The sequence below is a fragment of the Oncorhynchus mykiss genome, chromosome 31 (assembly GCF_013265735.2).
Source record: "Oncorhynchus mykiss isolate Arlee chromosome 31, USDA_OmykA_1.1, whole genome shotgun sequence".
In the NCBI taxonomy this organism is placed as follows: Eukaryota; Metazoa; Chordata; class Actinopteri; order Salmoniformes; family Salmonidae; genus Oncorhynchus; species Oncorhynchus mykiss.
In genome coordinates this window covers 25,703,753-25,730,603 of record NC_050571.1, presented here as the reverse complement: position 1 = coordinate 25,730,603, position 26,851 = coordinate 25,703,753, and the positions used below count along the sequence as shown (strand labels likewise).

At 42.1% G+C, this 26,851-nt stretch overlaps 2 protein-coding genes across 2 annotated transcripts; one reads left to right on the top strand and one right to left on the bottom strand.

Moving 5' to 3' along the window:
* Positions 1-3,896: 3,896 nt before the first annotated feature.
* Positions 3,897-19,585, top strand: LOC110504851 (wolframin). The gene is made up of 10 exons (XM_036970222.1): positions 3,897-4,028; positions 5,433-5,813; positions 9,268-9,344; positions 9,547-9,691; positions 10,064-10,237; positions 13,825-13,905; positions 13,995-14,149; positions 14,329-14,565; positions 15,502-16,377; positions 17,778-19,585. The coding sequence occupies exons 2-10, from the start codon at positions 5,435-5,437 to the stop codon at positions 18,561-18,563; spliced, it is 2,910 nt and encodes a 969-aa protein (XP_036826117.1). The 5' UTR covers positions 3,897-4,028; positions 5,433-5,434; the 3' UTR covers positions 18,564-19,585.
* Positions 19,586-21,399: 1,814 nt separating this feature from the next.
* On the bottom strand, positions 21,400-26,849 carry LOC118946024 (serine/threonine-protein phosphatase 2A 55 kDa regulatory subunit B gamma isoform-like). The gene is made up of 5 exons (XM_036970031.1): positions 26,703-26,849; positions 26,390-26,587; positions 26,089-26,258; positions 23,847-23,938; positions 21,400-23,499 (listed from the first exon to the last, which is right to left on the bottom strand). Exons 2-5 carry the CDS (start codon positions 26,526-26,528, stop codon positions 23,205-23,207), a joined length of 696 nt encoding a protein of 231 aa, XP_036825926.1. The 5' UTR covers positions 26,529-26,587; positions 26,703-26,849; the 3' UTR covers positions 21,400-23,204.
* Between the last annotated feature and the right edge of the window lie 2 nt (positions 26,850-26,851).

The window sequence follows — 26,851 nt, the reverse complement described above, 5'->3', positions numbered from 1 at the left end:
TTAAAAACATCATCACTGTCAGTATCATTATGATTTAAAAACATCATCACTGTCAGTATCATTATGATTTAAAAACATCATCACTGTCAGTATCATTATGATTTAAAAACATAATCACTGTCAGTATCATTATGATTTAAAAACATCATCACTGTCAGTATCATTATGATTTAAAAACATCATCACTGTCAGTATCATTATGATTTAAAAACATCATCACTGTCAGTATCATTATGATTTAAAAACATCATCACTGTCAGTATCATTATGATTTAAAAACATAATCACTGTCAGTATCATTATGATTTAAAAACATCATCACTGTCAGTATCATTATGATTTAAAAACATAATCACTGTCAGTATCATTATGATTTAAAAACATCATCACTGTCAGTATCATTATGATTTAAAAACATCATCACTGTCAGTATCATTATGATTTAAAAACATCATCACTGTCAGTATCATTATGATTTAAAAACATCATCACTGTCAGTATCATTATGATTTAAAAACATCATCACTGTCAGTATCATTATGATTTAAAAACATCATCACTGTCAGTATCATTATGATTTAAAAACATCATCACTGTCAGTATCATTATGATTTAAAAACATCATCACTGTCAGTATCATTATGATTTAAAAACATCATCACTGTCAGTATCATTATGATTTAAAAACATCATCACTGTCAGTATCATTATGATTTAAAAACATCATCACTGTCAGTATCATTATGATTTAAAAACATAATCACTGTCAGTATCATTATGATTTAAAAACATAATCACTGTCAGTATCATTATGATTTAAAAACATCATCACTGTCAGTATCATTATGATTTAAAAACATCATCACTGTCAGTATCATTATGATTTAAAAACATCATCACTGTCAGTATCATTATGATTTAAAAACATCATCACTGTCAGTATCATTATGATTTAAAAACATCATCACTGTCAGTATCATTATGATTTAAAAACATAATCACTGTCAGTATCATTATGATTTAAAAACATCATCACTGTCAGTATCATTATGATTTAAAAACATAATCACTGTCAGTATCATTATGATTTAAAAACATAATCACTGTCAGTATCATTATGATTTAAAAACATCATCACTGTCAGTATCATTATGATTTAAAAACATAATCACTGTCAGTATCATTATGATTTAAAAACATCATCACTGTCAGTATCATTATGATTTAAAAACATAATCACTGTCAGTATCATTATGATTTAAAAACATCATCACTGTCAGTATCATTATGATTTAAAAACATCATCACTGTCAGTATCATTATGATTTAAAAACATCATCACTGTCAGTATCATTATGATTTAAAAACATCATCACTGTCAGTATCATTATGATTTAAAAACATCATCACTGTCAGTATCATTATGATTTAAAAACATAATCACTGTCAGTATCATTATGATTTAAAAACATCATCACCGTCAGTATCATTATGATTTAAAAACATAATCACTGTCAGTATCATTATGATTTAAAAACATCATCACCGTCAGTATCATTATGATTTAAAAACATCATCACTGTCAGTATCATTATGATTTAAAAACATAATCACTGTCAGTATCATTATGATTTAAAAACATCATCACCGTCAGTATCATTATGATTTAAAAACATAATCACTGTCAGTATCATTATGATTTAAAAACATAATCACTGTCAGTATCATTATGATTTAAAAACATCATCACTGTCAGTATCAATATGATTTAAAAACATCATCACTGTCAGTATCATTATGATTTAAAAACATCATCACTGTCAGTATCATTATGATTTAAAAACATCATCACTGTCAGTATCATTATGATTTAAAAACATCATCACTGTCAGTATCATTATGATTTAAAAACATATTCACTGACAGTATCATTATGATTTAAAAGCATCATCACTGTCCGTATCATTATGATTTGCATGCGTGTCTGGAGAATAGTGTTATTGCTTTCTCTCCACCTTTTGGTTCAATCTGAGTATGAAACTCCAGTGGTTCCTGGTCCTCCTCCAGATGCAGACAGGGGTCCAGGGACACCATCAGGCCCAGGGGAGGGAGGGGAGACAGGGGCTGGGTGGCAGGACTGTGGGATTCCCCTATGAGGAGCTCCACACTGGTATGGAGAGATTACATGTCATCCTGGAGCAGGAGGGGCTGTGGAGGCGCTGTTATGAATATGCAGACGAACACACACAATCATCATCAATATAAAGTCATGCAGGTTTAACATTGTTTTAAATGGGCTGCTCTTACCATCTGACTGAAGTTCAGGTCTTGCCTCTGAGGTCAACTGACCCAGATAGGACTGACTGGTACCATGAGGGTCAGACTCTGTGGGGACGCATGCAATTCTGAGAAGCTAAATTCAATTAAATGCAATACAATGCAGTAGATGGTTATCAGAACTGAGTCAACACATTATGAAATTAACTGCAAAGGGAAATAACATCCGAATTGGCCTTTTGTCTTAATGTAGCCTATTGCAGTGGCAGATCCACAAGTGGTAACCCCCAAAAAAAGGTTGGCATCCCCGACCCACCTCTGCTGATCATCCACATTCTGGACGGACAAGGCAACAGGTGGTGTTGTCCCATCCTCGGCCGGTGTTGTGCCGAAAATCTCCCCCCTTCGCGTTCTTCATTGCTGCGACTTGCTTGCTAGTTGAGATTTCTGCTCTTCACTCTGTTGTCAGTTTAGCCTACATTTCACTGATCTTAGTAGCAGAAACCATTTTTGTCTGCAGTTTTCGGTTTGGCTATTTGTTTCAATGTGGCGCCCTGGGCGAACCCCCATTTCAGCACCCGCGCCCGCCCTGGACGGTTGCCCATGTCGCCCGTACCTAAATCCGCTACTGATTTGTATTAGTCTAGAAATAAATCTCTTTGACAAAATTCGTCATCTCTCCCATGTCTTATTCGACTAGTACTTTTGAAAGTGTAAGGATAATAATTCAGCCATAGTTGTTCCGAAATGTTTATTGCTTGCCAACATTTTACTCCCTCTATGTTTAATAACGCACATACATGAATAATTCATTTCGGTTGCCGTGCAGTTTGTTCTATAGAAAGTGTTTGACTCTGATGTGTGCCACATAAAGTATTTGACTCTAGTCACAAAATTAAGGAAATTAGAAGAGGGGGGGAGAATTCTGTCAGGGGGGAGATTTTCGGCACAACACCTGTATCACTCCAGAGCCAGGTGCAATGTCGCGGCTTCCCGGTTCACCCCCCGCCCCCAAGCTGGGCACAGGGACGAGAGCGAACCCGTGCAGGGAGATAGGAGATATCTCTGCGACTGTCGCCGGGCTCAGCGGCAGCTCAAGGTTCATTGCGGGATATTAGAAATGCACTTAGACCTGCGACCAAGGAGACAGCCACAACAAATGATGTAACCAGGAAGAGCAATCGAGCAGGGAGGTAGGAGCTATGCAAATTTGAGTGGAACGTTTACATGAAAAGAGAAAGACTCTGGACATTCATTTACAATGTAAATTCTTATGATATGGTGTGACTGAAGCATTCCCAATTTTAAGCGTAACAGAACGTATGAGGTTTGGTGCTTATCGATGCATGTAGGCTATGGCACATCAAACCACGAAAATATGTACAAATGTCATCAGCCAATTACTGTATTCTCTGAACCACAGGCATTTCGATTATCTACTGATGATGGCTGAAAGAGAAAGCTCGGGAAATGGTTTCGACTTCTTGTATCTGTTAGCCAATGAAATTTAGAGACACCGAATGAGTCAATGACAACGTCCAATCATAGGCGGAGTAGAAAGTGGGCGTTTATTATGTCTGTAGAGCTGAAGGAGTTCCCCTCATCCATATAAGTAGAGTTTGATCACAGATGCGCTTGTGGAACGGGGTTGTCAAAAGTGAGATGACGAGGCCCTGAACAACTTAAACTGGACATTTCTAACAGAGTCTTATCGACTAGACGAAACACCGATTGAGTCTTTGACTGCAAAGGTGAGAGAATAACGCTGACATTTTTGTTTGGGACATGCTGTACTCAGTGGTGTAAATCAAAAAATTAAAGTACTACTTATGTCGTTTCTGGGGGTATCTGTACTTTACATTAATATTACAATGTTTGAAAATATTTACGTTTACTCCCCCTACATTCCTAAATAAAATAATGTCATTTTTTACATACATTTTCCCTGACACCCAAATGTGAATGCTTAGCAGTACAGGGAAATCGTTCAATTCACACATTTATCAAGAGAACATCCCTGGTCATCTACTGCCTCTGATCTGACCGACTCACTAACACAAATGCTTTGTTTGTAAATGATGTCCGAGTGTTGGTTTGCCACTGGCTATCTGTAAAAAGTACATGTAAAACAATTGTGCCATCTGGTTTGCTTAATATAAGGAATGTGAAATCATTTATACTTTTACTTTTGACACTTAAGTATATTTAAAACCAAATACTTTTCGACTTTTACTTAAGTGACTTTCACTTTTACTTGAGTCATTTTCTATTAAGGTATTTTTTTTTTAACTCATTTTTCCACCACTGGTTGTACCATAGTCAGAACTGCCAGCTCGTGGTCATATTTATGGTTCCTTTGTCGTTGACAGAAGAATAGATTTTAAAACGAGTGTCTGCATAAGGCGCTATAGATAAACACATTTGGTAAATGCATATTTGTATAATATATTATTGTGTTTTCCACTAGATTTTAAACTGGTCACCAACTTTGATTCACCTGTGTCATTTGCTTATTAGCTATGTTATTGAACGACTTTCCTACTGGTGAACTCATTGGCTTGGGGGAGATCCCCAGCACTGCAGCAAAGCACATCATGGTCACTCAAGCTCTTGCATGCCAACCAGCTTGTCACCCTCCTCTTATTGTGCTAGCATCTTCATGCTGTCTGAAGTAGGAATGGTGTTTAGGCAATGTATTGGTTAGAGTTTGGCTGGGATAGCTGAACTTGGACCATATGGCAATTTGCGGGACAAGTAAGGCAGTGAAACTGACACAGAGCTATGTTTTGGGGTTGAGAGACATATCTTAGCACTTTGCCCTGAAGGGAAGCTATGGGCTCCCTTAGACAGTGAGAGTTAAATGATTGGAGCAGAAGAGCGGAGTGTGTCATGCAGCTGTTGTGTCACTGCACCAGGTGTCCTCCTCACATTGACAATGCGGCCACTCTCTCTCTCCTCTCCCCTGGCCGCTCTGCTGCAGCTGTGTCAACAGACCCGCACTTCCAGATGGCACGCCCCTCGTGCATCGATGTCCCTTCCTTGATTGATTACTGACAAGATTTTTGAATGATTCTGAAAAGCTCCATCTATAAAAGTTAAACGTTATTTACACCAGGCCGAGTTTAAACTATTTGATATCCTCTTCTGTCTTACAGACATGGAACCATCACCCTCCAGCACCCCAAACACCCTGAAACCTGGCCCCACCTCCCCTCCCCCAGCTACCCCTAAATCTACCCAAGGCACTAGACCCACCTTGACCCTGCCTATATCCACCCCATCCGTCCCGACCTCTCCGGTCTCATCTTCATCCTCTTCTCATCCTGGTCCCCCTCTCCCTCCTTCCTCGCCCTCACTATCCACCCCTCCTGCCTCCCCCCTGCGGCAGCCCATCAGGCCTGTCTCCCAGGCAGGACGATCCCAGCTCAATGCTGCCCGCCGGTCAGCTGAGGAGAGGAGGGGGGCTGGTGCTGCTGGAGATACCCCGGTCAGCCCCCCTACTACCCCTCTACGACAGGCTTCAGTAGCTCAGCCAGGTGAGTACAGCCAAAAAGACACACACACACACACACAACACATTACAACACAACACATTACAACACATTACAACACATTACAACACATTACAACACAACACATTACAACACAACACATTACAACACAACACATTACAACACAACTTATTACAACACATTACAACACAACTTATTACAACACATTACAACACAACTTATTACAACACATTACAACACAACTTATTACAACACAACACATTACAACACAACTTATTACAACACATTACAACACAACTTATTACAACACAACTTATTACAACACATTACAACACAACACATTACAACACAACACATTACAACACAACTTATTACAACACATTACAACACAACTTATTACAACACATTACAACACAACACAACACATTACAACACAACTTATTACAACACAACGTATTACAACACATTACAACACAACACAACACATTACAACACAACACATTACAACACAACTTATTACAACACATTACAACACAACTTATTACAACACATTACAACACAACACATTACAACACAACTTATTACAACACATTACAACACAACTTATTACAACACAACTTATTACAACACATTACAACACAACACATTACAACACAACTTATTACAACACATTACAACACAACTTATTACAACACATTACAACAACTTATTACAACACAACTTATTACAACACAACACAACACATTACAACACAACTTATTACAACACATTACAACACAACTTATTACAACACAACAAATTACAACACAAATTACAACACAACTTATTACAACACATTACAACACAACAAATTACAACACAAATTACAAAACAACACAACACATTACAACACAACTTATTACAACACAACTTATTACAACACATTACAACACAACACAACACAACTTATTACAACACAACTTATTACAACACAACACAACACATTACAACACAACTTATTACAACACATTACAACACAACTTATTACAACACATTACAACACAACTTATTACAACACATTACAAACAACTTATTACAACACATTACAACACAACAAATTACAACACAAATTACAACACATTACACTGCAACTGTAAGGACCGACAACGGAGATGAGAATTAGGTATGGGGAGTCAACATTTAATGAAGAACAGACATGAAACAAGACAGGCACAGCGTTAGCACACGGGCAAAACAACGACAATCGACAATCAATGCAGCAGCAGGGAACAGAGATGGGGAACTGACAAATATAGGGGAGGTAATAAACAGGTGATTGAGTCCAGGTGAGTCCAATAATACGCTGATGTGTATGACGGGAAAAGGCAGGTGTACGTAATGATGGTAGCAGGAGTGCGTAATGCAGGGGAGCCTGGCGCCCTCGAGTGCCAGGCGGGAAGAGCTGGAGCAGGCGTGATAACAGCACAAAAACATTACAACACTTTACAAAATAACACATCACTTTACAAAATAACACATCACTTTACAACACATTAAAACACAACACATTACAACACAACACATTACAACACAACACATTACAACACAAGACATTACAACACAACACATTACAAAACAACGCATTACAACACAACACAACACATTACAACACAACTTATTACAACACATTACAACACAACTTATTACAACACATTACAACACAACTTATTACAACACATTACAAACAACTTATTACAACACATTACAACACAACAAATTACAACACAAATTACAACACATTACACTGCAACTGTAAGGACCGACAACGGAGATGAGAAGCACGTACGGGGAGTCAACATTTCATGAAGAACAGACATGAAACAAGACAGGCACAGCGTTAGCACACGGGCAAAACAACGACAATCGACAATCAATGCAGCAGCAGGGAACAGAGATGGGGAACTGACAAATATAGGGGAGGTAATAAACAGGTGATTGAGTCCAGGTGAGTCCAATAATACGCTGATGTGTATGACGGGAAAAGGCAGGTGTACGTAATGATGGTGGCAGGAGTGCGTAATGCAGGGGAGCCTGGCGCCCTCGAGTGCCAGGCGGGAAGAGCTGGAGCAGGCGTGATAACAGCACAAAAACATTACAACACTTTACAAAATAACACATCACTTTACAAAATAACACATCACTTTACAACACATTACAACACAACACATTACAACACAACACATTACAACACAACACATTACAACACAAGACATTACAACACAACACATTACAAAACAACGCATTACAACACAACACAACACATTACAACACAACGCATTACAACACAACGCATTACAACACAAGACATTACAACACAACACATTACAACACAACACATTACAACACAACACATTACAACACAACACATTACAACACAACACATTACAACATTACAACACAACACATTACAACACAACACATTACAAAACAACGCATTACAACACAACACAACACATTACAACACAACACATTACAACACAACACATTACAACACAACACATTACAACACAACACATTACAACACAACGCATTACAACACAAGACATTACAACACAACACAACGCATTACAGCACAACACAACACATTACAACACAACACATTACAACACACCAAAGCTCAGACAACAATAATAACCATACCACATATTTCTGATAAACGTGTTGGTGTTGTGTCAGTGCCAGGGGGTGAGGAGTAGCTGTTATTATTAAACTGTTATTTTAGGGTTGAGGCGTAGGGCTGGGCTAGGTCCACAATGCTGCCAGGAATCGATGGCATGGAAGGGATGGATGGATGTAGAAGCACAGCACATGCGGACGGTTCCCTCTGCTCCTTAGTGACACAACACAGATTTACCACCTCTAGAAGCGTTATACAGTACAGCAAGACCTCACTTAGCCTACATAGTATAACAAGGGCTCTAAAACACATTTGACCAACCTTTGCCTGCTCATAGTTCTTTAAAATCACGATCATACACATCAGATGATGTCATCAGTGATTACGGATGATGTCATCTGAAACATTTATCTTCTGCTGTCTCTTTGACTCCAAAACAGATGATGATGTTGCTGGAGATGATGAATTTGATGTTGAAAAGGATGGATGTTTCCTTCACAAATACACAAACGGTATTGGAGATAGGAAGAAGGACAGGTGTCAGTAACGGTTAGAGAGACTGTCTGTTGGGGGGGCTGGGGGGACGCTACTCAAGTGGGCTCTGTTCAGTGACAGTTGTTGTGAGCAGTCAGCATCTGTCTATGAATAACACTACTGCTCAAGACTGCTACTGTTCGTGTGAGTCATACTGTATGCATCTGTTGGTTCCTAAAATGCTATGCAACATCTGTTACTGTATGTATCAATGCTGCCGGTCACCATGTAATAACCTTGTGCCAATAACCATCATGATGAATAGATGGGTGTTGTGTCTCTGTGTAGAGGAGCCAGAGGAGGAGCTGAGTGTGGAGGAGCTGGAGGAGAGGGCCAAGTCTGGAGATGCCAAAGCCCAGAGTAGGGTGAGTATTACCCATAGTCCACCTCAGAGAGACCACCAGAGCAAACATGAATAGTCCTAACATATGAACTACAACGGGTCTTCATAAGGACAGAACTGCAGATTAATTTAGTGTGATTAGAATTGTTTGCATCATCCCACATCTGGCAAGTTTAATTGAATGTGCACATATTGTAGGTGATATATATTGTGTCTGTGAGTAGATGGGCCGGTACTACTTGGCCCTAGCTGAGGAGAGAGATGAGGAGGTGAACAACTGTACAGCAGTGAGCTGGCTGGTGCAGGCCACCAAACAGGGCCGCAAGGACGCAGTCAAGATGCTACAGCGCTGCCTAGCAACCAGGAAAGGTGAGGGGGCACGGCCTAAACCACTAACAGGAAGCATGGTTAGGTGTAGGGTGTAGTTACCCCTAGACTCTGATCTTAGATCAGTTCAGCATTTCCCCCTACTAATGGTTAAGGTTACAATTTGGGGGAGGGGAAGCTGATCCTAGATCTGTACCTAGGGAAAACTTCACCCTGGAACAGTATGGCGAACTAGAGCAATTCAAGATAATATTTTTGAATTGCATCTGAAAAAGTACAGTGTGCAATTAAATGGAGTATGCACTTAAGCGATAAGAACCTATGAGTCAACTGTCATTGGGAATGTTGAACTGATTGTTTCATTGCATAGCGTTTATTTTGAGGCATTAAGGTTGAGTTTGTGGTTACCATTAGGCATCACGTCAGAGAACTTTGAGGAGGTGAAGAAGCTGTGTACGGAGACCAGATTTGAGAGAGGAGTGAGGAAGGCTGCTCTGGTCATGTACTGGAAGCTCAACCCAGAGAAGAAGAGAAGGGTGGCAGTGTCTGAGATGCTCGAGAACGTGGAACACGTCAACACTGAGCCAGGTACTGTACTGAGCACTGACATGACATAAAGTACCAGTCAAAAGTTTGGACACACCTACTCATTCAAAGGTTTTTCTTTATTTTTACTATTTTCTACATTGTAGATAAATAGTGAAGGCATCAAAACTATGAAATAATCCACATGGAATCATGTAGTAACCAAAAAACTGTTTAATGTTTTAGATTCTTCAAAGTAGCCACTCTTTGCCTTGATGACAGCTTTGTAAAATCTTGGCATTTTCTCAACCAGCTTCACCTGGAATGCTTTTCCAACAATCTTGAAGGAGTTTACACATATGCTGAGTACTTGTTGGCTGCTTTTCCTTCACTCTGCGGTCCAACTCATCCCAAACCATCTTAATTGGGTTGAGGTCGGGTGATTGAGGAGGCCAGGTCATCTGATGCAGCACTCCATCACTCTCCTTCTTGGTCAAAAAGCCCTTACACAGCCTGGAGGTGTGTTTTGGGTCATTGTCCTGTTGAAAAACAAATGAAAGTCCCACTAAGCCCAAACCAGATGGGATGGCGTATCGCTGGAGAATTCTGTGGTAGCTATGCTGGTTATGTGTGCCTTAAATTCTAAATAAATCACAGACTGTCACCAGCAAAGCACCCCCCCACCTCCTCCTCCATGCTTCACGGTAGGAACCACACATGCAGTGATCATCCGTTCTCACAAAGACACGGCGGTTGGAACAAAAAATCTCAAATTTGGATTCATCAGACCAAAGGACAGATTTACACCAATGTTCGTTTCTTGGCCCAAGCAATTCTCTTCTTCTCATTGGTGTCCTTTAGTAGTGGTTTCTTTACAGTAATTCGACCATGAAGGCCTGATTCACACAGTCTCCTCTGAACAGTTGATGTTGAGATGTCTGTTACTTGAACTCTGTGAAGCATTTATTTGGGCTGCAATTTCTGAGGCTGGTAACTCTAATGAACTTATCCTCTGCAGCTGTAACGGTTTTCTTGTGTCGAAGGAGGAGCGGACCAAACTGCAGCGTGGTTTCTATTCATGGTTCTTTAATAAAGACTCTACACATGAACAAACTAACAAAACAAGAAACGTGAAAACCCAAAACAGCCCTATCTGGTACAAACACAGAGACAGGATCAATCACCCACAAAACCCAACAGGCTACCTAAATATGGTTCCCAATCAGAGACAATGACTAACACCTGCCTCTGATTGAGAACCATATCAGGCCAAACATAGAAATAGACAAACTAGACCTGTAACATAGAATGCCCACTCAGATCACACCCTGACCAAACAAAACATAGAAACATACAAAGCAAACTATGGTCAGGGGTAACTCTGGAGCTGTGTTCGAATACTCATACTAACAGCACTAACTGTAGTATTTGTGATGTGAATTAGGAATATAGTATGCTTATTGGTCATAGTATGCATATAGTTAGTATGCGAAAAGCATCCGGATGTCGTACTAAACTCACTAAAATATGAAGTATACAGAGGACACTATTTCGTACTTTAGGGCCCATGACGCAATTTTTCAGGAAAACGGCGTGGCTTGACATCATTTTCAGATTTGAAGAAAATGGCGGAAAATATGCGGCCGAAGTACGAGGGAGCAAACTAATTCATTGCTTTAACTAACTATGACAAATGTTAAGAAAATGTTGAGGAATGAAATAAACTAATGACTTTTCAAATAAGTTACCTTACACATTATGTTGGCTGACAATTTGAAAGCTACACTGTCCTTACGAACCACATAGCATATCATTACAGCAGTATGTACCGGTATGTTAGCTAGCTACCTAACGTTAGTTGGCTACTTATACATCAAACTTGCCAGTATATTAACTATAGGCTAACTAACTACCCAACGTTTGTTGACTTGATTATTCCCGTCATTCTTAGTTTAGCTGAATGGAAAAGTCGTTGTGCGTTCTCAATGGACATTCTGGTGGTTCCGTAAATTCTGGTGGTTCCGCGTTCAACATCCATTGAATGTGGCCGATGTCAGTAAACGTCTGGGAAAAAAAGTGTAATTAAATTGTTGCCAGCAGCACAGTTAGTCACCAACACTCTAGATAACATGACAACTGCCTAACCATCTCTGCTAGGGCGAGTAAAATCGTCAGAGTGGTCTCATTTATGTCTGTAAGTAGCTAGCAAGCTAGCCAACGTTAGCTTGGGTGTTTGACTGCCGTTGTTAGGTCAGAATGCTCAAATCAACCCAACTCCTCGGCCCAAGCGCCCAGTGTGTGCTCTGAATTTACAAACGGACAATCTGACAGCGCTCTGAATTTACGAGCGAACTCTGGCACTCCAAATTTAATTTAAGAACCCATCCGAAGTCGTAAAATGTAATTTGTTATGCTAACTAGCTAGCAAGAGGTTGCATAGCAACAGCATCAACTTCCAGTAGACAGGTGACGAGCTAGTACGCTCAACTGAAAGGATACCGTCCGTTTACAGTATACTAAAATTAACTAATAGTATGTAGTATATACTCATTAAGTATGTAGTATACAATATGTTAGTATCGGTATTCCAAATACAGCTTGGGTTCTCCTTTCCTGTGGCGGTCCTCATGAGAGCCAGTTTCATCATAGGGCTTGATGGTTTTTGCGACTGCACTTGAAGAAACTTTCAAAGTTCTTGAAATTTTCCGGATTGACTGACTTTCATGTAATGATGGACTGTTTCTCTTTGCTTATTGGAGCTGTTCTTGCCATAATATGAACTTGGTCTTTTACCAAATATGGCTATCTTCTGTATACCACCCCTACCTTGTCACAACACAAGTGATTGGCTCAAATGCATTAAGAAGGAAAGACATTCCACAAATTAACTTTTAACAAGGCACACCTGTTAATTGAAATGCATTCCAGGTGACTACTAAAGAAAAACCCTGGAATGAGTAGGTGTGTCCAGACTTTTGACTGGTACTGTATATGGACACAAATATACACTCAATCACTTCAACTTCAACATTGTTCTGTTTTGGTTGAGCTTGGCATTAGACTGCTGCATCTAATAAGAACTATATTTTGCTTTGATAACCAACTATAATCTCAGCGTCGGTTCAAACAATAAACCAAACAACATTGTATCGTTATTAGAATCCCCCCAAAAAGTACTTTGTTTGGAAGTAATAAGTACGTGATTCTAGGCAATTTTTGTTACTGTAAAAACAGCTGTAGCCATGTGTTTTTTGTTTACATTCTATTTTTAGCTGTGATATGAGAGCGAATACATTCAAGCAGCATATCAAACTGGGATAATGTTGTAGGTTACACTGGCAAGTACAATAATATTATATTTACCAGAGCATATTATTTAATTAGAAATCGGATTATTTCACATGGAGATGTGGGAATCTAAAAGGCTAGCTAGCTCATTGGCTATGTTAGCCAGCTAACTAGCAAGGGGAGACAACCAAAACAGGATTTTTCTTTACTTTCAACTCAAATGAGAAGACAACAAGAGAGCCTCTGCTATTGCCCCTTTGTGGATGTTGCTATTTGGGAGTCTAAGACAGCGAGGCATCATGTTACCAAACGGTGCACATTAGTAAAAACTTTGTGTTTCTCTGTAATTCCTCCATCCCAAGATGACGCTGCCACCCAGGGCCCCATATCCAGCTCCATGCAGAAACAGAGGAGAGTTCTGGAGAGCCTCGTCACCAGCAAAGGTTGGTGTGTGTTTATGTGTTATAGAATCAAATGGAAAGGTAATGTAATAGTGAGTAAGGACTACCTCTCTCTCTGTGTGTCTCTGCAGCAAGTTGCTATGACGTGGGTCTGGATGACTTTGTGGAGACCACTAAGAAGTACGCTCAGGGCATCCCCCCCTCTCCCACTATGGCTGGTGACGGCGGTGACGATGACGATGATGAAGCTGTGAAGAATCCAGACGACTTGCCCCTTCACAAGAAGGTCTGAACCTTTTTATCTCTCTGGGAATGCATGTGTTCATAACATCTTCACACACAGATGTAATTATCTTGCTCATCTATTTACCCTCTCTCTCTCTCTCTCTCTCTCTCTGTCTCTCTGTCTCGCTCTCTGTCACTCCCTCTCCACTTCCCTTTCTCTCCCCACTGCCTCTCCCCTAGGTGCTGAAGTTCCCCCTACACGCCCTGTTGGAGATCAAGGAGCACCTGATTAACTGGGCATCCCGGGCAGGCATGCAGTGGCTCAGTGCCCTCATCCCCACGCACCACATCAACGCTCTCATCTTCTTCTTCATCATCAGCAACCTCACCATCGACTTCTTCATCTTTCTCATCCCCCTGCTCATCTTCTACCTGTCCCTGTTCTCCATGGTCATCTGCACACTGCGCGTCTTCCAGGTGGGATACCCTTCACACGGCTCTGGCCTTAGAACAGAGGAACTGAAAGAGGATAACCTGTAAAATACTAGCAAGTACTCTCATTTAGGGAGTACTTGACCTTTGGTGTTTTCTTGGAAAACAGAATGAAAATGGTTAGTAGTATGTAACTGTAATCCCATGACAGTATGTAAAAAGTTATTCCATGACAGCTATAGGATGTGTATGTTCAGTGTGTAAAGAGCTGTTGGTGTTGTTCTTGTTCTGTAAAGAGCTGTCGGTGTTGTTCTTGTTCTGTAAAGAGCTGTTGGTGTTGTTCTTGTTCTGTAAAGAGCTGTCTGTGTTGTTCTTGTTCTGTAAAGAGCTGTCGGTGTTGTTCTTGTTCTGTAAAGAGCTGTTGGTGTTGTTCTTGTTCTGTAAAGAGCTGTCTGTGTTGTTCTTGTTCTGTAAAGAACTGTCAGTGTTATTCTTGTTCTGTAAAGAACTGTCAGTGTTGTTCTTGTTCTGTAAAGAACTGTCAGTGTTGTTCTTGTTCTGTAAAGAACTGTCAGTGTTGTTCTTGTTCTGTAAAGAGCTGTTGGTGTTGTTCTTGTTCTGTAAAGAGCTGTTGGTGTTGTTCTTGTTCTGTAAAGAGCTGTTGGTGTTGTTCTTGTTCTGTAAAGAGCTGTTGGTGTTGTTCTTGTTCTGTATAGAGCCGTTGGTGTTGTTCTTGATCTGTAAAGAGCCGTTGGTGTTGTTCTTCCAGAACTCAATGATGACTTACAGGTAGTTTTAAAAGTAGTAGTGGTAGTGGGTTGCTAGGTAACGATGTAAACGATGCCACTTTATATGAACGTGGCCATGTGTATGTTGTCTCATATATCATGGGCAGGAGAGGCTCTAACAATGGGAATTCCAAACCACCCATTGTATAATGAGTGTTCAGTGTGTAAAGAGCTGTTGGTGTTGTTCTTCTAGAACTCCAAGGCGTGGGAGAACTTCCGGGCCCTTACAGAACTGCTGTTACGTTTTGAGCCCGGCCTGGACCTAGAGCAAGCTGAGACTAACTTCGGCTGGACCCACCTGGAGCCCTACCTCTACTTCCTGCTGTCAGTGGTCTTCATGGTCTTCTCCTTCCCCGTGGCTGACAAGACCTGGATCCCCTGCTCCGAGCTGGCCACCGTGGCTCTGTTCTTCACCGTCACCTCCTTCCTCAGCCTCCAAGCCTCCGCTGAGCTCTTCGCCCGCCGCGCCCTGCTCACAGAGGTGTTATCGGGGGTCTGTGCCCTTACACAACTATTACCTGATAGTGTCTGGTTCCTGCGGGTGTTAGGCACAACGTTTGTGACGGTGCCGCTAGGGGAGATGGTGGCGCTGAACGTGGGCGTGCCGTGTCTTCTCTACGGGCACCTGATCTACCTGCTGTTCCGCATGGCCCAGCGGAGAGGCTTCAGGGGCACCTACCTCTGCCTCGTACCCTACATGGTCTGCTTCGTCTGGTGTGAGCTCTGCCTGGCCCTGCTCCACTCCTCCTCCACCATCGGTCTGATTCGGACCTGTGCAGGCTACCTCCTCTTCCTGTTCGCACTGCCTGTCCTCACCTTGGGCTTGGCGGCCCTGTTGCTCTTCAAGGTCCTCCAGTGGTTCATGGCTCTGGAGATCACCAAGATGCTGGTGACTCTGACTGTTTGCACGGTCCCGTTTGTGTTGCGGATGTGGATGCGGTTCAGCCTGAACCCGCTGGTGGTGGCGCGGTTCCTGTCACGGAGCAGCGTGGTGAAGCTCATCCTGGTGTGGCTAAGTGCTTTGATGATGTTCTGCTGGATGTATGTCTACCGCTCAGAAGGCATGAAGGTAATCACAAGAAGTAGTTTACTATATTATGCTACATTATGCCCAAAGCGCTAATTAAAACAAAATACAGGTTCTAGCATATTTACATAGTAAAGAACAACAGAATGACAGAAGCAGATCTAATTGCTTGCAGCAGAGTATTATTTAAAGCAGAGTGCTATTTACAGCAGAGTGCTATTTACAGCAGAGTGTTATTTACAGCAGAGTGCTATTTACAGCAGAGTGCTATTTACAGCAGAGTATTATTTACAGCAGAGTGCTATTTACAGCAGAGTGCTATTTACAGCAGAGTGCTATTTACAGCAGAGTATTATTTACAGCAGAGTGCTATTTACAGCAGAGTGCTATTTACAGCAGAGTATTATTTACAGCAGAGTGCTATTTACAGCAGAGTGCTATTTACAGCAGAGTGCTGTTTACAGCAGAGTATTATTTACAACAGAGTATTATTTACATCAGAGTACTATTTACAGCAGAGTATTATTTACAGCAGAGTATCATTTACAGCGGCGTATTATTTACAGCGGAGTATTATTTACAGCAGAGTGTTATTTACAGCAGAGTGCTATTTACAACAGAGTATTATTTACAGCAGAGTATTATTTACAGCAGAGTGTTATTTACAGCAGAGTGCTATTTACAACAGAGTACTATTTACAGCAGAGTATAATTTACAGCAGAGTATTATTTACAGCAGAGTATTATTTACAGCAGAGTGTTATATACAGCAGAGTATTATTTACAGCAGAGTATTATTTACAGCAGAGTGTTATTTACAGTAGAGTGCTATTTACAACAGAGTATTATTTACAGCAGAGTGTTATTTACAGCAGAGTGCTATTTACAACAGAGTATTATTTACAGCAGAGTGTTATTTACAGCAGAGTGCTATTTACAACAGAGTATTATTTACAGCAGAGTATTATTTACAGCAGAGTATTATTTACAGCAGAGTGTTATATACAGCAGAGTATTATTTACAGCAGAGTATTATTTACAGCAGAGTGTTATTTACAGCAGAGTGCTATTTACAACAGAGTATTATTTACAGCAGAGTGTTATTTACAGCAGAGTGCTATTTACAACAGAGTACTATTTACAGCAGAGTATTATTTACAGCAGAGTATTATTTACAGCAGAGTGTTATTTACAGCAGAGTGCTATTTACAACAGAGTACTATTTACAGCAGAGTATTATTTACAGCAGAGTATTATTTACAGCAGAGTGCTATTTACAACAGAGTACTATTTACAACAGAGTACTATTTACATCAGAGTACTATTTACAGTGTTCAAATGTAACAACATAAAGAATACAGTAAGTGTATGAAAAGCGTTAAATGGAATACATTAACAATCTCAAAATAAAGTTGAACCAAATGTGAATGTGTGTTGAACAGGTGTATAACTCCACCCTCACGTGGCCGGAGTACAGTAACCTGTGTGGGCCCAAGGCCTGGAAGGAATACAACATGGCCCAAACCCAGATCCTGTGTTCTCACCTGGAGGGCCACCGGGTCACCTGGACAGGACGCTTCAAATACGCCCGCATTACCGACATCGAGAACGGAGCCCAGTCCGTCATCGGCCTACTTCCTGTGTCCGTAGGGAACTGGATGAGATGTCTCTATGGTGAGGCCTATCCCCTCTGTGAAAACACCACCGACCCCACTGCCCCTCACCAGGCCCTTCCCGCACCTCTTCCAGAAGACCCCTTATGCAAACTGAAAAAGCTGGCCAAGCACGAGTGCCACGTGAAGCACTTCGACCGCCACAAGTTCGAGGTGACCTTGGGCATGCCCCTGGAGAGGAAGAGTAAGAACGGGACCATCATAGAGGACGAGGACGCCACCAAGGACATCGTCCTGAAGGCCAGTAGTGAGTTTGGCCCAGTGCTGCTGCACCTGAGCGCTGGGAGCCTGGTAGAGTTCAGTACGGTTCTAGAAGGACGCTTGGGCTCCAAGTGGCCTGTGTTTGAGCTGAAGGCCATCCACTGTCTGATGTGTGCGGACGCCCGAGTGCCCAGCGGCAGGCAATATAAGATAGAACACGACTGGAGGCACACGGCCCAGGGGGCACTGCAGTTTGCCTTTGACTTCTTCTTCAACCCCTTCCTCACCGCACGGCTGAAGCAGGACACTGAGACCCAGACCACACAGGGCAGAGGAGGAATAGACCAAGGCTAGTGGTGGATAAATGCAGAGGACTGTACACTATGTGGAGTGTATAAGTGTACACTAAGTGTACACTGAGAGAACTCATTTCAGTATGGATTGTAAGTAATGCATCATGTCGACCACTATTAGGAGTGTCTGAGTGTACACTATGTGGAGTGTACACTGGAAATATACACACAATCACATAAAGGTTTGTCAGTAAGTCTATGCTGGAGTTCCAGTACCGCGGTTCAATTGCTTCTAGTGGTGTGTGTGCGTGTGTGTGTCTGCTCTATGAGCCCCTACTGTTGACTAGTAAAACCAGCTTAGAATCATAGTTGAATTGTGCATATGGCTAAACTATGGGTGTGTGTTTATAGTGTGTGTGTGTTTTCATAGCTGCTGAGTCATAGTGGGATAGGATAATATCACATAACATAACGAAACCACTGGATTACAAAGGAGGAAGACAATTTACACTAACTTTACACTTTCATACACCTCAAACACAATCACTTCCACATAAATACACACACCACCTCAACCTCCTCATTCATAGCCAGTGTTTTCGGTCTGTCAACGTTTGAGTAAGTGTGTGGGACAATGCCGATCAACATTGTGGCCAATAATCTTATTGACTTGCTCTTGACATGCAGTCCAAATGTCTAATTCTGCATGCCATTCATCCACATAGGCCTGCTGTTTGCATCCATGGCACTAATGGCTAAATTCTATCATATTCGCACTAGCCAACACCCGCTTAACTGTGTTAGAGCTGTCAAATCCACAAGCGGCTCCTGCTATTATACCTTGCCATTGGCTGTATGGAGTCTCATTAAGAGAAATCCCATGCAGCTTTGTTTTACAAGTTGGGACACTGGAATATGAGATGTAATCCACACCTCATTTAGGCTGATAGAAATCCTCATTATTTAGTTGAATGATTTTTCAATTTGAGCGTAATTATTTCTATATGGCCTTCACGTTCTCATTCTGAACTTCTAACGTGAGTGGGACGGATGGGACGGGTGTGACGGGTGGGAAGGGTGTGACGGGTGTGAAGGGTGGGAAGGGTGTGACGGGTGGGAAGGGTGTGACGGGTGTGAAGGGTGGGAAGGGTGTGACGGGTGGGAAGGGTGGGAAGGGTGGGAAGGGTGGGACGGATGGGACGGGTGGGAAGGGTGTGACGGGTGTGAAGGGTGTGACGGATGGGACGGGTGGGAAGGGTGTGACGGGTGTGAAGGGTGGGAAGGGTGGGACGGGTGTGGCTTCGTGACAATGATCAAGAGCAGCCGCTCACTGATTTGACAGCTCCAACGCAGTTCCACCTCCGACACCGCCAAAACATCCGCTGGTTAACGATCTGATTGAATCTAGGCCTTACGGTACATTTTTTTGTCTGTTGTTTGACTTTGTCTACATATGAAGTAAAAGTAGGACTTTTTAACTACATTTAAAATACTCAATAGTGTTTGTGTTTTACTAATGAATTGTGTTTTCAAAATGAACTGCCTTTTTTTAACAGTTTGAGGCCTTAATTCAGTTTCATTTTAGGTACTTGTAAAGTATTGTACAGTTGAATGTTTTTTTGTTTTCTTAAATAGTTTTTCATTATAAGATCATGATGGAGAAACAAATGGACTTAAACTGTTCCAGTTGTCTCCTTAAATATTGAGCTTTAATCATTGTCATGTTGATACCCTTCTTGTTGTGAATATTAAGTGCCCTGTCTATTCAAATCACATTGGTAAATAGTTCTGATGCCACATTAACCTAGCAGCGTATATGCTACTGAAATCCTGTCAGCGTTTCTCTTTACAGAGAATAACATATTCAACCTCCGATAGTTGACCTGTATCAAAGTGCACTTGTGTCCAAATATATTTTTGCCCCTCCTCTCCCTCCCTGCTGTGTTGGGTTCTATTCTGATCTGATCCCACAGTTCCAGTCTGCAGCAGACCTCTAATGATAAGGTCACTGTCACAAGATGTGATGTCACTATTGTAACCCTCTACTCTACCGTGACCAATAAACAAATCATGGAAATGTAAACCTTTCCTTCCTGAAGGGTTATTGCAATCACACATACAAAGTTCGGATTTGGCTTCATTGTTGTAATGACATTGTATTACCACTAGGTGGTGGTCAAGACTACAACACAGAGACTCATCCACCTCGGGACTGTTTCAGTGATCTAGTTCAAATATATTGATCCATATGAAGACTAATGTTGCAGCTACACTCCTATAAAGTACACAAACAGCAATTAATAGCACTCACTATACATCAATGTTAACTGATTGAATATTGATCATATTGGAATTGATGATTTAACAGCTACATAAGTTACATTTTTATTAATTTATTTGTTATTTTACCAGGTAAGTTGACTGAGAACACGTTCTCATTTGCAGCAACAACCTGGGGAATAGTTACAGGGGAGAGGAGGGGGATGAATGAGCCATTAGGTGACTGTGATGGTTTGAGGGCCAGATTGGGGATTTAGCCAGGACACCGGGGTTAACACCCCTACTCTTACAATAAGTGCCATGGGATCTTTAATGACCTCAGAGAGTCAGGACACCCGTTTAACATCCCATCCGAAAGACAGCACCCTACACAGGGCAGTGTCCCCAATCACTGCCCTGGGGCATTGGGATATTTGGTTTTTAGACCAGAGGAAAGAGTGCCTCCTACTGGCCCTCCAACACCACTTCCAGCAGCATCTGGTCTCCCATCCAGGAACTGACCAGGACCAACCCTGCTTAGCTTCAGAAGCAAGCCAGGAGTGGTGTGCAGGGTGGTATGCTGCTGGAAGTGGTGCTGCTGCTGCTGCTGAAAGACACCACAGCCTAACCCATAGAACGCAATATTGTTGAAATCTTTATTCAGAAAAAAAATAACATTAACATATTCGTAATTGTTCATGAGATTTTTTTCCCGTTGAAAATACATGAACACAAAATATGTGAATCAATGCCAGGGCAGCAGGACATGAAATCAAACACAAGTGACAGATGTTAAAAAAATACACAAGTTAACAATAACTTCTCAAAAAAATTCTGAATTTGTTGAAAGGCTAAGAGGGAAGAGTTTAATCATCTCTCTCTTGTTGCCATGAACACCATCATCAGAGATGATCGGCTCTGCACTCTTGGTTCTTTATCCGAAACAACAAACCTAGAAATGTCAAAAATAGTTGAATTTACAGCAGATACCATTCAGGCCCTTTAAAGGTTTAGATTACAACCCTGATAAAACATTCCTTTAAAGGTTTAGATTACAACCCTGATAAAACATTCCTTTAAAGGTTTAGATTACAACGTTGATAAAACATTCCTTTAAATGTTTAGATTACAACCCTGATAAAACGTTCCTTTAAAGGTTTAGATTACAACGTTGATAAAACATTCCTTTAAAGGTTTAGATTACAACGTTGATAAAACATTCCTTTAAATGTTTAGATTACAACCCTGATAAAACGTTCCTTTAAAGGTTTAGATTACAACCCTGATAAAACGTTCCTTTAAAGGTTTAGATTACAACGTTGATAAAACATTCCCCATACCTCTGGTTCAGTATCTTCATGTAAAACTATGTATTATTTGGGCTTCATTTCAAATGTACACCGTAAAAGTGAACACTGGTAAACATGCTTTTTGTGTCCGGTAAACACAAACAAAAGGAGAGCTCTTTGTTGTTGTCTATGGTAACTAGTGCTGTGTAGAGGCAGAGCTCCAGAAGCCTTTTTACAGCCTGTTTATGGTTAGAAAGGCAGCCAGTAAATGTATATAAACAAAAAAAAAATCCATCATGCAGCATATTTTTTTGCTTGATTGCTGGACTTGATTTTTGCTTCATTCCTTGTGTTTCATTGCAAAGTAGCACGACACAGCCAAGTTCCCCAGCAGTCTTCACAGTCAACTGAAACATCAGGATTAAATGTCACCTAGGGGTGACAGGCAGCCTTGTGGAACCCAATGTCCTACTGACTAATGTCTCGTGTACCATTAACTGTCATTGTCATCACTTTTACCATCATCATTAATGATCATTCAAATCATGTAACATGTAACATGATTTAACAAAAAAAAACTAGAATTAGACTTCAAACATTCCGCAAACATTTCCACTAGTTACCACCAGGAACCACAAAGGGTTTTTACACTAACGTCAAGAATCAGTCCAGACTGTAGGAGAGGACTGAGCACAGACATGTACAGAAACAGAGTGAGGAGGAAGAGGAAGGAGAGGAAGAGGCAGATGATCAGAAAAAGGCAGACACATGTGAAAGCTCCTCCTGTCAAGAGGTCAAACCCCTCAGAATGCAAAAATGACCAATAGCAAAACAAACACCATCAGATCAGCCACAATCCAGAGGTCAACAGTCAACACATCCATGATTTAGAATTCCATAAACCATAATCCAGCATCATTCTTATTGGGTTATCCAGCTCCCCCTGTCTGGTACCTAGGGTGGACCGGTCCATCCACTGAGAACTGTGGAGTGTGTCTTTACAGCGTCTCCCTGTCATCTAGAGAGAGAGAGAGAGAGTGTGTGTGTGTGTGCATATGTTATATGTTCTTGCTTGCCTTACTGTCTGAATGAATGTGTGCATCAGTGTGTGTGTGTGTGTGTGTATGTCTCCAGCATCCTGCTCTCTCTCTCTCTCAGCCATGCATCTCCTGGTTGAGTTTGTCCTGGAAGATGTACAGGTTGTTGGTGGCAGCGATGGCGATGATGTTCTCCGTGGGGTGCCAGGCCGTGTGCAGGATCTTCTTGGTGAAGTCCAGGCTGTCTACGCTGATGTCATCCTTGCGTCGTTTCCCGCCCTGGCAGACGCGGCGAGGCTTGAGCACGGCCCGGGGCTTACTGCTCTCCCTGGACGCCTCCAGGGTCACGTCGCGTTTGGTGTTCCGGTCAAACATCCGGAAGAAGTTGTTGTAGGCCCCAGTCATGATCACACTGGGAGAGGGGGGATGGAGGGAGAGAGAGAGAAGAGTTGAGAGGAGACAAAGGAAGTCAATGTGCCTAGGTCCTTGAGAATGTCCTATTCTGCCCTTGTGCTGAATAACGCCATGAGCACAGACATTCATTCCCAGAGCAACAAATAACGGATTAGAAGAGCCACTCACAAACTCTCTCTCTCTCTCTCTCTCTCTCTCTCTCTCTCTCTCTCTCTCTCTCTCTCTCTCTCTCTCTCTCTCTCTCTCACACACACACACACACACACACACACACACACACACACACACACACACACACACACACACACACACACACACACACACACACACACACACTTCATCTACCTGTCTGAGCCGTTCCAGACACACTCAAACTTGTCGAAGATGCAGTCGTTCTCGTACAGGGAGCAAAGCTTGCTGCGGAGGTATTCATGCACCTGCAGGATCACACACAGAGATGTAATCAACACACTGTTCACAGCCAACACACACACACACAGAGTCAGGACACAGTGTGCAACACAGACATGGACAGCTCTAAACAGAATCCACAGCACAGTACTCACATAGACAGCTGTGACACTTATTACAGTATATTCATTCTGAGAGAGGAGAGGATAAACCTAATATATTTTAGGAGAACTACAGAACCACATTCTAATCTAATCCATTTAGGACAGAGCCAGGCAGGCGCACGCACAGGCGCACGCACACACACACTTCCCTATTGATTTGTTGGACCTGCTTGTATCAGCATTTTGTCTGCGTGGTGATGTCTGCATCCAACGGTCAATCTACGGTCAAACTGAGTTGATGGTTCGGTTGTAAATCATATGTTTGCTTCCATACCGTTCTCGCTGACCAATGAAAATGTGTTGTGTTGAAGAAAACATTGGCTGTTCTCTTCCCTCACAACCCACCCCACCCTTCTTAACACTCGCACCTTCACATCTTTCCTTTTTTACTTCAGTGTTAACATTTTCTCCCCCTCACCCTCTCCTGTCCTCTCCTCTCCTCAATAAAGGAAAGACTTCAGTTAATACGGACAAATCAGAAGAGGTTTACAGTTCTTACATTCTCCCATCCCCCCACCTCCCTCTCAGTCTCCTTGCTGCATTGCAGATGTAGATAGGCCTCAGTAAGGTATCCCCTCCTACTCTCCCAGTGTAGTGGCTCAGTAAGGTATCCCCTCCTACACTCCCAGTGTAGTGGCTCAGTAAGGTATCCCCTCCTACTCTCCCAGTGTAGTGGCTCAGTAAGGTATCCCCTCCTACTCTCCCAGTGTAGTGGCTCAGTAAGGTATCCCCTCCTACTCTCCCAGTGTAGTGGCTCAGTAAGGTATCCCGTCCTACTCTCCCAGTGTAGTGGCTCAGTAAGGTATCCCCCCTACTCTCCCAGTGTTGTGGCTCAGTAAGGTATCCCCTCCTACTCTCCCAGTGTAGTGGCTCAGTAAGGTATCCCCCCTACTCTCCCAGTGTAGTGGCTCAGTAAGGTATCCCCCTCCTACTCTCCCAGTGTAGTGGCTCAGTAAGGTATCCCCCCTACTCTCCCAGTGTAGTGGCTCAGTAAGGTATCCCCTCCTACTCTCCCAGTGTAGTGGCTCAGTAAGGTATCCCCCCTACTCTCCCAGTGTAGTGGCTCAGTAAGGTATCCCCCCTACTCTCCCAGTGTAGTGGCTCAGTAAGGTATCCCCTCCTACACTCCCAGTGTGGTGGCTCAGTAAGGTATCCCCTCCTACTCTCCCAGTGTAGTGGCTCAGTAAGGTATCCCCCCCTACTCTCCCAGTGTAGTGGCTCAGTAAGGTATCCCCCCTACTCTCCCAGTGTAGTGGCTCAGTAAGGTATCCCCCCCCCTCCTCTCCCAGTGTAGTGGCTCAGTAAGGTATCCCCTCCTACTCTCAAAGTGTAGTGGCTCAGTAAGGTATCCCCCCTCCTCTCCCAGTGTAGTGGCTCAGTAAGGTATCCCCCCCTACTCTCCCAGTGTAGTGGCTCAGTAAGGTATCCCCCCCCTACTCTCCCAGTGTAGTGGCTCAGTAAGGTATCCCCCCTACTCTCCCAGTGTAGTGGCTCAGTAAGGTATCCCCACATTACATACTGCCTGTGTCTCTGTGTTAATAGTGATATTACATACTGTCTGTGTCTCTGTGTTAATAGTGATATTACATACTGTCTGTGTCTCTGTGTTAATAGTGATATTACATACTGTCTGTGTCTCTGTGTTAATAGTGAGATTACATACTGTCTGTGTCTCTGTGTTAATAGTGATATTACATACTGTCTGTGTTAATAGTGATATTACATACTGTCTGTGTCTCTGTGTTAATAGTGATATTACATACTGTCTGAGTTAATAGTGATATTACATACTGTCTGTGTCTCTGTGTTAATATGAATATTGCATACTGTCTGTGTCTCTGTGTTAATAGTGATATTACATAATGCCTGTGTCTCTGTGTTAATAGTCATTTTACATACTGTCTGTGTCTCTGTGTTAATAGTGATATTACATACTGTCTGTGTCTCTGTGTTAATAGTGATATTACATACTGTCTGTGTCTCTGTGTTAATAGTGATGTTGGACTCCTCACCTGGTATATCTCCAGGGGCTTGTTCTCCATGTTGAGGTCCCACACCTTGGCAGTGAGGTAGTCTCTGGTCAGCAGGTAGCGCCCACTGTGGCTGAACTTCACGTCCGACACAGACGAGATGATCTCAGAGAAGAAGGAGCGGTTACTGGGGTCTTCCGGCTCCTCAAACACTGTGTGGGAGGAGACGGGGTGAGAGTTTGTGTGTGTTAGTGTGTGTGTGCGTGCGTGCGTGCGTGCATGTGTGTGTGTGTGTGTGTGTGTGCGTGTGCGTGTGTGCGCGTGTGTGTGTGTGAGTACTCACGTTTGGAGTGTTTGTCACACAGTGCGGCCTCTCTCATGTCACAGAGCCGTAGAGTTCCCTTACTGCTGCTATAGACCAACAGGTTACAGTGGTGAGGGTGGAACTCTGCTGCTGTTATCACCTCTGTCAGATCCTCCATGTTCACTGGCTTGATGTCCACGATGTCTGGGGCACGGGTTCAGGACTACAACATACTGTCTATATAACAGCATACACACATTTGATTGTGTACGAGGGTGATTACAAACATAGCATATTCAGAATGATACACCAAAACACACTGACATTATTACATATAGTATTATACACATACCTTTAGGGGGTACTAGGGGTAGTGGGAGGATAATCTCAACTTCAGATGAATTGTAACACGCAAATCCTGTCTGGGGTGAGGAGTGTGTGTGTTCTATTCAGCTGCGTTACATGCCACAAAAGGAGAGAAAAATGTATAGATGTAATAAT